A 13,054-nucleotide genomic window follows, 5' to 3' on the forward strand; every position below is an offset into this window, starting at 1 on the left:
TGAGACTAGAAGGGATGCATCTGAGGATCATGCTGTAATCTATGTCTTAACTAGATCATTCTCTATAATCTTTGATAAATCATGAGGACAGATACAAAGACTGGAAAAGGTGAACACCAATGAAGGCAAGAGGAGGGAGATCTAGCACCAAGGTGCTTTCTTTAGAGACATAGAGAAGTCATTCTCTGATCTTTTCTGTTACCCATCACAGCAGTCTGAAGTCAACAGGATCCAGAAAACTATTTTTTTCCAGGCTCCTGATCATGACACAATGACTGGAAAGAGTGGATAACAACTGTAAATGTAAGAGCTGCTCTCAAGAATGTGTGTAAAACATGCAAAGAAGTCTTAACAGAAGAGAAAAACCCAGCTGTAGTGAAAACAAGAGAGCTATATAACCTAAGTGAAAATGGGAAAGGGAAGCCACTGAAGTCATCACCTACATTCAAGGCAGCCGTGCAGCATCTGACTCTTAGGAAAAGCATGAGAGGGACACTGAATGGCACCTTCTTGCTCAGAAGAAGTTGTTATTGGACTAAATTAAATGACTGTGTTCTGCAGGGCTTATGATTGCCATTTCCTCTGAAGCAGAGGAAGGCTGGACTGACCTCCTGTCTTAAGGCCTTGTGCAGAGGAAAAGGATTTTTTGCAGCAATAGGTAGGCTGTGGATAAAAGACACAGCAGTCCCCCAAAACAAAGAGTATTCTCTAAGTTTGTCAGATTTCTGTAAACTGTTTAGGTTGACATGGTAAGCAGTAAGTACAGCTGAAAGGAAGACTTGAAAGTGGAAAAATGCTTTTTTCCACTACCTAGTTCCTATGATTGCCCAAATGAGAACACTGACCAAAGGGCAAGTTAAAACTAGCAATTCAAACTGCCTTTATTTGGAATTCATTTGCAGTAGGCTAGAGCTCATTGGGGTCAGCAGAAACAGGATGATTGGGCTTTGCTCTCAAAGTCTGTGCCATATTATTTTGAGCTTTTTCTGAGTCAACTTTTATGCTAGGCAAGAACAATTCTTGATGGAGCAGCCTGAAGCTCAGAATTTAGAGAAGCTATCACATCCTACCCAGTAAATCATAGTCCAAGCAAATTATGAGTAACTGTACTCAGATTGTAATCCTATCTACTTCTACACCTGGTCTGAATTTTGCACAAGATCTGAACACAGTATCTTATGCTCAGAATAACTGTCTTAAATTCAGGGGTCAGACACATGGACAAGTCAATCTTCATGCAACTAAAGCTAAATGTTGCAAGCAGGACAGCAGCTTTAGTGCACTTAAAGTTTTAGCCAGTGCAATGAGAAGTATATGGATTAACTGGACCATTTTTTCCTAAAGAGGTGCCTCTGAAGTAATAATTCCTGGCAACTGGAGTGGCAAAAAGGTCAAACTACTCTCAATCTCTGTTTCTCAGCAGATGTGCTGTAACTAAAGCTGTTGTAAACTGCTACTGTCTCTGAATCAAGGGATAACCTGTTTACCTATGCTAAGCACATAAAAATGAGTTTATTTCTCTGTACTTAATTCACTGTGAAACACCAACTTTGAACAACTAAGATTAAGGACATCTGTTAAAGAAAGCCAAATATATGGCTTTGAGAATTTTGAGCAGGTCTAATCTAAAACTATTAATTGCCATTGTCTATTATGATTCCTTGCATCACTGTAGTGTTTTGGGGCCCTCATAAGGACCAACACCAGGACTCCATTGTGCCAAATATGTTGCAGTTATGAAAAAGCGATGATGGTAAGGTATTAGAGCAGTTCTATGGCAGGGCAAGATCCTGCTCAGCTGAGTGGTACTGGCTTCCTCCCCTTAAAAACTGTTGAATACATTCAGTTTAATACACATAGTGTCTGAAATCAAATTAGTCCTTAATTTGGACCTCCTCTCCTCTCACACCTCAAAAAGCACTTTGCTCCATCTGGCTCAAAGGCTGCCCGTGCAGACATCTCATCTGTTTTCTTCATGTTGGTGCCACAGCACAATCTCCACCAAAGAGAGCTCTTTCTGAATTCCAGATACACTGGACGGTGTGTTTTTTTCTCTTCCTTTTAACTTTTATCCAGAGAATCCAGAAATAATTTTAACCACTACTGGTAGGTGAAGTGCATGACCATGCCTAAGAACAAGGACTACCTAACCAAATAAATAAAATACACTGAAGATCCCCCACAAATTCTGACCAAAAATGCACAAATCCTGAAAGCCTGAAACTTGGAAGAGATTCAAACTTAACCCAGGAAAGGCCATTTAAAAAAAAAAAAAATTAAATTCTATGGATTATAAAATGAGCTTGCCTTTACATAAGAGGGAATATGTGGTATGAGTAAGAAAGCCATGAGACAGAGAACAGATGATAAGACTGCTGTTACCATCCATAAAAAGAATTTTACTGCAAGTACATGAGGTACACATGCTATGTGGCAGGAGATCAGGGTACAGGGAGCGACCCAAAGGACAACAGGCTCAAGAAGAAACTAAACACACTAAATATTTCAATTTTCAGTTAAGGGAGAACTATGCCATTATCATGCAAATTATGCTCTGTGATGCTGAAAAGAATAGAGAAAGAGCATTCACAAGAGTATAATGAAAGAAACAAATAGCTGTGAACAGATGAAGGAGAAACTGAAAGAGCTTCATACTCAGGCAATGAAAAAGGTGAGACAGAAAGGGTAACTTGCAGGATGTGGAATTCTTCACTTCGTTATGCTTGTCTCCTCATTTCCTTGCAATTTCATGATTGGTAGAATTTTATTTGCATGAAAATAGGATGAGAATTCTGCCCTGCCACATAGGGAATGTGTGAAGAAACAACTAGGTGAATCTTACACTGAATCATGAACCCTGCAGCTCTCACTTCAGAAAAGTTCGATTCCTCTTCAGGGAACACTACATATTTAGGGAATGTCACTTGATAGATTGGATCAGGTGTTTTATGAGCATCCTACGAGTCCAGTCTGGCTCTTAAAATTAACACTTGTAGCTGTGGTGCTCTCTCTAGATAGACAAGCTGCATTTAAGAAAAACTGAAATTCTCTGAACATCGCGAAGGAGCATTATCTCCTGACCTTGGATAAATCCTTTCATTTAAAATGGGAAAGCAAAACAATGGAAGGTATTGCCAGGAATTCTGGATAAGGTCAGAGTCTTTATCGTCAGCAAAGAAATGAAGACAAGGGATTTTTACAGGAAATAGCACACCATTCACAAACTCAATGAGTAAAAGTGACGGTAACTCAAGATGAAAAGATCTGCCCTTGGGAGACAGAGAATGCATGAGTGACCTCAGGGATTCCTTCCCCCTGCTTGCTATGATTTCATACAGCAAAGTAGAACTGACAGAAAGAGTTAAAGTGAGGTCTTGGTTTCACAGTCAGTAACTGAATTATAGAACCTCCCAGCAATATGCCTGCTAATGAAATGTTTGCAATTCTTTATTGACTAAAGCACAAAAGGATTATGATGCATACAGAGCTGCACACTTGGTTTTCTGACAGTGAGCATTTCTAAATCGGTAAAAGCCATTCAGAAAAATAAAGACATATTTTAAGTAATTGGGAAGAGTCCTAGGAGGCAGCACAACAAAGCTAGGTACTGAAGTACATACTGGAAAGGTGCTCTTGGCTTAAAGTGACCCTTGGTAGGATAGAAGTTAACTGCCTCAGAACAGCACTTGAAAACAAACACTAGCTTGTCCACCACCCTGCATACACTCTGGGAGTAGTATCACCTGGAAACCCTCATTCTATTTTGAAAGAAGACAAAAATACAGTCTGCAGAATCCATGTTTAATTCACGTTGGAATATAAGACTTTTGGAAATTGTCAAACCAGAGCTCTTACACTCTTTACTCCAGTGTTTGGTAGTTAAGGCATTAAATTGCATGTTAGAAAGCCAGGTCACATATTCTATGCTTTTATGTTTACTGAAACTGAAAAATCCCTAGCCCTTTTTAGGCTACTGATTACCAATAGTGGCTCCAGGGGTGGAACATATACATGAGGCAATAATGAGTTAGGCTGACTTTACAGAACAACATTTTCCTTGAACACAGGTGGCAATGCACTATGCAAGGGTCTTTAGTATCATTTCCTCACATTTTAAATGAATATTCTAACAAGTACATTCTGTCTGTGTGCATTCTGTCTCCCTGTTTCTGAAGATCATTCCAGGAAAAAGCACTGTGAAAACCAGTTCCCCCACAAAACCTACTTTCAAGAAAAAAGGCTTTTGAGAGAAAACTCTCATCAGATGAAAGGATTTTTTTAGGTTACGAATGCATGGCTTCAGTAAGTTCTACTGTTCTACAGCTCCTTTTCCTGAGCTGCAAAAAAGCTAAATATGGCTCTACCACAGAGTCCTGAAATCCAGAAAATGGTGGATTTCCATATGACCTACACTATCACTGTGTGGTTTTTACAGCATTTCAAGACAGATGTTTGATTTTGGATAAGTTATTCACACTGAGTCACCAGAGGAGAGATCTTTGGATGCTGAAAGAACATAGAAGGGAAGTTTCCATATTGATATGATGTAATTTTAAACCTAGTAGGAGAAGATAAATTTAACTATGAGACTCTGGTAATCATAGTTAACTTTGTGGATTCCATTTTCCTGTAATCAAGAAAAAGCTGTGTGTCTCTACCAAAGAGAAAACAGTGATTCAAAGAGTCCTATGTGTCATACAGAGAGGTGGAAATAAAAAGAAGCACACTAGAGAAATTAGAAGTTTTTAAACTGCAGTTTATGTGCATGTTCATAGAGAGCATAGATCCTTGCAAGTTAAGACCTGAGATGCTTTTAGCCTTCTCAGCTCTTGAATCCCAAGGATTTCCAGGTGGACTAGGAAAAATTCGGGGAGAAGGTTGCTGACCAGGCGAATGTGCATGTGGACATAACATCATTATCAAGATGAAGTTCACGCACTGGGTGTGTGCCCTCTGTAATCCCAATTTTATGCAAGATACCTGACAGAGGATCTTAATTCATTAGAAACAGGGAATGCAGAGTACTGCTCTGCTAAGAGCTGCATGATACCTGGAAGTCTCTGCAAGGGACAACTGCAGAAGCAAGGATGGTGCTTCAGTGGCTGTCCTGCCTTGAACTCCTGGGGAGAATGTTCAGCTCACACCGGATGGTTCTTCCTCTGCTCATTACCAATCAGGTAACTAACACAATCTGTTACCTGCAGTGGGAATTCTGTGTGGGAGTAACTATGACTGGGTACCTTCCTGCCACTGAGGCAATCAGGTGAGAGGTGCTCCAGACAAGTCAGTCAAAGCACGCTTGATGTCCAGGATGAACAGGGCAGCCTAATCCTTAGGTAACTGGGGTTTAAGAAAAGACGCCATATGGGTGACTATTCAGCTCAGATGACTCAAGGCATATGAAGTTGAGTACCATTTTTGGTTCAAATGGGTAAATCCAAGCTCTAAATTTGTAAATCTCTCTGCCTTTTTTGATGTAACAGATACAAAAGTGCTTGCCTTTGCTACAAATGCTGTAAGTCATGGCCATAAGCTCAAGTTGTGGGTTTTTTATTCATTATGATAGGAGCAGCTCACTAAAACCTATTGTAGGTACTGGGCTAAAGATATTAAACCAAAACAGTTTTGGGCAGGACAGGATAAACAGAGTTACCTTGGCTGATGTTTCCAGGTACCTTCAGGAGGCACAAGATTGGAGGAAAGAGCTGACCAGCACACAGAGAAGAGAGTACTGGCATGTCATTAAAGCGGCCAAAGTAGGACTTGCACTTGTGATCTATTAGTCTGAACTGGCTTTGGCCATTTACTGCAATGTTTGGGATCCTTGGAGTTGAACTGATGGGGAAGTACAACTTCCACAGCAAACAAAGAGATGATTCTCCCCCATGTAACATGCAGGGAAGATATTCTCTGTCATAAACTAATCTGTGGCAGAAATCCCAAATTGCAATTTCCACCGCTCACACCTCTAGTTATTGCTGTGTAGAGGGAATGGTCTTAGCTCCCTGCACACTCATCTCTCCAGGCAGGTAGCAGGGTGCTCATTACAAACGGCTGGAAAGCTACTGATAAGGTAATGGAAGAGGAGACATCTGCAGAAGTCAAATGATTCTTGCCACAAAAAGGGAAAATACAGAACTAGTGAAAATACTACGTTATTTGCTGGTTATATGCCATCGATACAGCCAGACCACAGAACAATTCCTAGGAAACCAGGGATGAAATGTAATACAGGTGCCCATATATCCCAGCCTGGCGAAGCTGGTGCTTATTGGTGTGATTTTCCAAATGGCACCACAGAAGCAATCTAGGCAGAGGTAAACTTGAGCAGTAACAAAGACCAGCACAGTTCCGATGCACTTTACAGCTCATACCAGCATTTCAGCTGACAGTACAATACTTTGGAGGGTTCTTAGGAAACAGCTTCCAGGGAAGAGAATTGCATCACTCTCTAAGGAGGATTGTAAATATCCTTTCTGATGACCCAAGAAGTCGGTGTCCAATGGCAAAATCCTCAGCTGCCCTGACACAAAGTTAGTTGAACATGTCTCAGGAAGGAGTGAATTTCTGTGCAGAGTATGGATTTCTGAACACACCTGTAGCAATGGTATTACTGGCACCATTTTGCTTCCCTTGAGCATGCATGGGAAATTACTGCACTTCCTCAGCTTCAGGATGGGCTCACTGTCCTGTTGCTCTGTGCTATACTTAAAACTACTTTGTACACCCCTCTTCTTGTGACAAGAAGGGCCCAATTTTTTTTCTTCTAGGGCCAGAGCAAGAATATTTTATGGCCAAAGGGAGTTCTTACAACAGTGATCTCTGGGAAGAATGGAAAAGGGATTGAAGGTGAGGAAGATACATAGTGTTGGCAGTTGTTCTGAAGTCATGTCATGTCAAGCCCAAATGAACCTGATCCATTGACTGCTAAAGTGTAGAGCAAGGAAAATGAAACTTAGTGACAAATGGGTCAGGTCTGCCTCTTCAAGAAGAGCTGACCAGAGGACAGGATCTAACAAACAGCCTGCACAGAACATCATGGTTGTGTTGCTAAAACACTTTACAGATTCATGCAGTCTAATAAGGCCTGTGATGATGGCAATGCAGCAAGTGACTTCATAAGATAATATAAAAAAGAACTTCATTAAATTACTTGGTTCAAAGAGTTGATGTAAAGAGCAGCCAAAGAGCAAAGCAGTATCTCTGACTAGGAGATGAGGACTCTTTGAGTCTAAATTCCAGACAGTTCTACAGTTCTGGTTCCTCAAAGAGGAGGTTTCCAGCTGCCTGTCACCTCTCTGTAAGCACTTGACTTATTTGTCATGAGGGAGCCCGATGACGTAGCTGATGCTATGAATTCTATTTCTGTGTCCAGAATATCAAGTTCTAAAAGAAAGTTTGTTAAAGAAAAGTTTTGAAAAGAAACTTCTAAAGTTTCTAAACAGTTTCTAAAAGAAAGCTTCAGGATATCAACAGACAATTGCTCTATAAAAACCTTGTAGCATTTTCGAGTGAAAGACAGTGGCCAAGGAGAATGTTAGGCCCACGAGACTTGATAATTTACAGTTTATTTAATGATGAAGTTCTACACTGCTGGATGATTTATTTTTACAGCTGTAGACTGTGACGGGGCTGTTTGACTTATTAATTCTATCCAGGGCTATAGCAGCAAAAAGAGATATGGAAACATGAATAAAAGCAACTTCCATTGCTGAAGATGCAGCACTAGACAAAATATTTTGAAGATAAGTGTATTAGTAGGGTTAAGTGGAAATTTGGTGCTTCTAAATTTGTGTGCCCATACTAGAATGGCTCTCATACAGGTAGGCAGGGCATATAAACCGTGATTCACACTCATTCTGGATTTAGACTGAAAAACATGTGAAATTCACTAGTCCACTCCTCTAACCAGGTAGGGCAGTCTCATGCTATGATGCTGTGAGAGAAGAAACAAATGGGTTCCCAAGGAAAAGAAGGTAAAGGAAAATGGAGAAGGTCTCTGTGATGCTCCTAAGAAACACACAAAATATTTTCAGAAAAAATTCTGTTATACCGCACAAACCAGAGATTTGAACATAATTTTAAGAGCTGAAGGCTGTGCTCAACTAACTGCAAGATGAACCATACCAGATGCTTAAGAAGACCTGAAGACATTGATTGTGCCCTTGTGGTTTGTAGCAAATGCAAGGTGCTCTGCAACAAGGGGAATGAAAATGTCCCTTCCAGACGATGGTACAGCTCTGGTTCTGGAGCTGTGCACTTCTGCAGGATGAATGTCCTTCCTCATCTACAGGATGCTCGTGGCTCAAGGTCCAGTTTGAAGCAGCCACCACGGAACCAAGGCAGGACCTCTCCAGGAGGCCCCCTGGAGTACAACTAAAGCTGCACTGCTGCCACTCCATGATGGCAATGGCCAAGGGGAAGTGAAGAAGAGGGAAATGAGCTGTATGAACATTCATTGACTAGACAACAGCCATTCAGTGCCATCTCTGTAATGAGAGCACTCTTTACTCTGAATCCAAGTGCTTTTCTCTGATCCAGAGAATTAAGTGACAGCGGGAAGCCCTCAGGGTCTGTCCAAACATGAAAAAGTTAGATGAAAATTCCTAGGCATTGTTGGACAGTTCTAAAGGGAAGTTTCTTGTGGGTCATCAGAGAAGACCAGTTTCTCATTTGCCTCACAAGATCTACATAAAAATACATCTAACAGGAAGGAATAATGTGTATTTTTCTACTTTTCTCTGTTTAAGATTTAGCCACAAGTCACAGGACCATGGCATGACTCGGAGACAGGCCCCTGTAAAAGCCAGTCTGAAACACAGAGGTGGCCAGTCTTGCTGCAGCAAAAATACTGCTATAGGCAAACTTGTCTAACAGCAACACTGTTCTAAAGCAATCTTGTCAAGCTTTTCTGAGCCTTGGCTGATCTTAAGGGTTATACAGATCATAGTCATTTTGATAGCGTGCAGAAAATGACAGGGGACTACAAATTATCATCTCAGGACTTGCAACTGAAAGCACCTTTCATCAGATTACTAAAATTACATAAAGTTGTCTACTTTTCTTACTCTCCCAAGACTGCCTGCAGGAGGGTCAAAAATCACAGTCCATTTAGAAAAGCTGGGAAAAAAGTTTCCTGAGGAGCCTTCCAGTACTTCCTAAAACAGCTGTTTAGAAAGCATCTGAAGACATATGGAATTTCATGGAAATGCCACTACACTTTGGAAATGAGTAAGACTCCATTAAAAAAATAAATTCTGACTATCAGCAATCAGTAGAAACAAACAAGTAAAAAGGTCCCCAAATATTAAGCCACCCACTCAGATCTCACTCACTAATTAAATTTCTTTTCCTCCCTAGTTAATGTTTTTCTAAGGAATCAGTGGTTTAAACACAGCATGTCCAGAAACTCTCAGCTCTCAGCTGATACCTGCTAATACAGGAGGTACTGAAGAGTTAAACAATGTATTTTGCAAACTGGATTTTAAACTATCTCCCTGAGTCTATTTCTACGGTCTGTGTTCAGCTTGGAACTTGAAGACCTGGTGTAATTAAGAAGACTGCTACTAATCTTTTTATGGCTAAACTTTTTAATGCTATTTGCCTGGACTCTTGGAAGCAGTGTGAGCTTATTTTCAGGTTGGATATTTATTTTTTTCAGAGGGTGAGGCATCAACACAGTGCACTATGTTGCTCAGTACCTCTAGAGAGAACTGCACATACTATTTGTGGCTGGGCAAACTCAACACTGAGACCCAGAGGGTTGCATTTTTCAGTGGCCTAGAGGTTTTTGGGCACATTTATTTTCCTGACTTCTTGTGAGACTATGGGTCTTATTGAAATTATAGCTAAAAGTGTTAAAAGCACATTGACAAAGCAAGATGAGCTGCCTCATAGCTTTTGTTAGGTTAAATGACTTGAAACAGTGTATCATTAAAAAATAAAACTATACGGGTCACTTGCTAGGTCTGCAAACTAATTGGAAATTAACAGTCATGGATAATCTAAAAATAAAGTACCATATGCCCAGCTTTTCACATGAAGGAAAATATTTTACTTCAGTCTTGTCATCCAATACCATTACAGAGTTACAACACTGTGCCATTTCCTACACAGTGGTTGTATGCTGGCCTGTGGGCAAGTGGATGGTTTGTCATGGATGATAAGATACAAATGATATGGAAAATTTATAAATATTGCCACCTACTGCAACTGTTAGCCCAGCAATCAACTAAATACTCAAAGCGAGGCTTCTGGTCTCCTAGAGGTGGTCACTCCAGATAGCTGTGGATGCTGACAGGCAGAGCTGAGCTTGCCAATGGCTAGCAGGACAGTCTGCAAAGGACTCAGTGGTTTTAAGAAAAGAAATAGGAACCCTGAGGGAAGAGAGCAGAATCTTGCCCTGCCAGAATCTTTTCTGTGGTGATGAAGCCCTGTCTTGTAAGGGGATCCATTGGGTACATCTCACCAATGGTCACTATGTTTAAAACCTAGTGGAAATAATTTTATGTGGCGAGTAGAGCCTCAGAGTGGAAAATGCAGAGGAATAAACCACCTGACAACCTCCAAGCATCATTCAGCAGTCTGTGCTACTCTGTGGTCTTTGTCCCAGGCAAAGTCTGGCAGAAGCCCAGCCACTCGACCCCTTCTATTCCCAAAAGGCCTTTCTCACTAACAGCCAGAAATGTAACGTGAAGGAGAAAAGCACAAGGGTGTGCAATGGGTTAACTGAGAGCACAAGCTAAAGAATTATCTTCACTGTTCAGTGCACTTGCTACTCTCTTCCACTCTCAAGCTCCAATGACATAGAGAAACAAGCCATGCCTCAGTCTTGCAAGAAGAACATACAGAAGCTCACTAGTCACTAGGGAAAGATCTCTTTCAGTGGTTACTAAAATAGCTGCACAAAGGAAGTGAAGGAATTTCCAGTCATAATATTTATATTTCGATCAAAAGTACACGAAATTTTAATTAGGCAAATACACTTGTTCATTTAACACCACAGATGTAATAGAGCATTGGTTTATATCATCATCATCATCATCATCATCATCATCATCATCATCATCATCATCATCATCATCATCATCCACTTTTAAGTCAATAGGCAGGTCTGCAACAGGAGATTTTTCAGGAATTCTACAGCAACACATACACACAAACACACAAATCACATGTAAAAAGTAGCTTGCATAAGCTAAGTAAGGTTAATAGCAAAAGCTTCTTTCTATGCAGAGAAAATTGAACATTAAAGTTGCAGCATTAGGAAAAAAAAAGTTTAAAAACAAGGAATGAAGTTGTACAACAGATGAGAACTTAACAAAATTGGTGACCTTTCCACACAGATGAAGTCAGGTTAAAAAAAAACCAGGCCAAACCAAAACCAAAGGAGACCAAAACCAAATGAGACCAAAAGAGAACCTCCCCCCCACATACATACAGACAAAAGTGAGAGCACAACAAAGGAAGTGGAAGAAAAGTGTTACCCATAAGTAGCCGCCGTTTCACCCGCTTGTCCACATCAGCTACTGACGTGGCATTGTACTCAGAACTCTCAATTGCAGCCTCATCCTTCTCTAAAACACAAGTAAGGGACAAACATGGAGCAGTTGGTTAATCACAAGCCCAATTTTCCGCTGCCTAAGACAGTTTCTTGGCATGGCACAGCCAAAGCCAAGAAGCAAGGCATGAAAGCACTAAATCCCCGTTAGAGAGTTAATTCCCTTTGAGAACCCAGGAAAAAATTAAATGGGTGTTTAGGGAAAGGAGGAAGAAAGAGGGTGAGAAGGAAGAATGGTCAGCTAAGAAGTAATTAACCACATAGAGGAGGCTGGATTTCTACTGGAGAACAAGACAGCTAACATGGGTGCCCCAGAGAGGTGTTAATGATAAAAATTAAAATTCAGGAAGGCTAGTTAAACAAACTACCAAAGACAAACTGTGATCCAGGCTAATGGGGGCACCAGGATCTGAAGGCAGCAGGCAGAAGACTGAGACAGACGGAGAGAGAGCGAGAAGAGTCCGGTGATGGATGGGCATGGATGAACCATAGCCTTGTACACATCGACACACTGAGAAACCAAACAACAGCATGCAAATTAAACAACAACAACAACAAAAATAAACAAACAACAAACCAAACAAACACAAAAAAAGATCAATTTGGGCAGTGCTGGTTGCCTGCTTGTCTATGAAACACTACTAGCTAAACATTCAATGCTAGGAAAGATGTTGCAAGAACAGGGTTTAGTAATTTTATTAGCATGCAGTGAGCAGGATGATGTCATCAGAGGTCACTTTACAAGGTAGTCTCTGACATCCTACAAGTAAGAGTTTCATACAGCATAATGAGGACTTTGGTTATGCTTCATTAGAAATACACAGAAACAGTCACAAGTGTGGGAAGAGATGATCAGTAGGTGAAATAAAATTAAAGATTTCTGATACAGAAGAGCAATGGAGAAGCAGCAGCTGGGTAAATAAAATGATCTGTAGAAAAAAGGAAATGCTCATCAGGAAAACAAAAAACAAAAATGCAAGTGGGGACTTTCACATGCAGCAAACGTAAAAAAAAAATAAAAGGTTAAGTCAAGCAAACAAAGACAAAATATGTTAGACAAAGGGTCAACAAGTATTTATCTGGCATTGCAGAAGTTTGCATTCTTGCAGTGATGCCTGGAATATATACACCACTGAAGACAGCAAACACTGGAATCACTGAAGTGAGGAGGAGGAGGAGGAGGAGGCTGGCAGGTTTTGTTTGTGGCAACTCTACATGGTTGAGTGGTAACAAGAAGTTGTTTTGTTTTGTTTTTAACAAGTTCTAGATGGGATCAGGCTGCAATAGAGGCTTTTGTTTGAGTTTTTGGTTTTTTTTGGTTTTTTTTCTCTGTAAATAATTAATAAACGTCAGTTATCAGACAAGACAGGCAATCAGGAACCATCACCAGAAAGCAGGAATAAAAATGTAAAAAATAAATAAAAAAATTAGAAGTATTCTAAGAGAAAGAACTATTTTAGAGGGAAGAAAATCAGCACAGGCAGTAATATGTGA

The 13,054-nt window shown here is 40.4% G+C and overlaps 1 protein-coding gene across 1 annotated transcript in view; it reads right to left on the reverse strand.

Moving 5' to 3' along the window:
* SCUBE1 (signal peptide, CUB domain and EGF like domain containing 1) overlaps nucleotides 1–13,054 on the reverse strand; it is a 193,972-nt gene that overhangs the window by 72,167 nt on the left and 108,751 nt on the right. The window contains exon 7 of the mRNA XM_069003376.1: nucleotides 11,487–11,576. Within this exon, the coding sequence (XP_068859477.1) occupies nucleotides 11,487–11,576 (90 nt within the window). The remainder of the gene's footprint in view (nucleotides 1–11,486; nucleotides 11,577–13,054) is intronic.

The sequence above is a fragment of the Aphelocoma coerulescens genome, chromosome 1A, assembly GCF_041296385.1.
Source record: "Aphelocoma coerulescens isolate FSJ_1873_10779 chromosome 1A, UR_Acoe_1.0, whole genome shotgun sequence".
Lineage (NCBI taxonomy): Eukaryota > Metazoa > Chordata > Aves > Passeriformes > Corvidae > Aphelocoma > Aphelocoma coerulescens.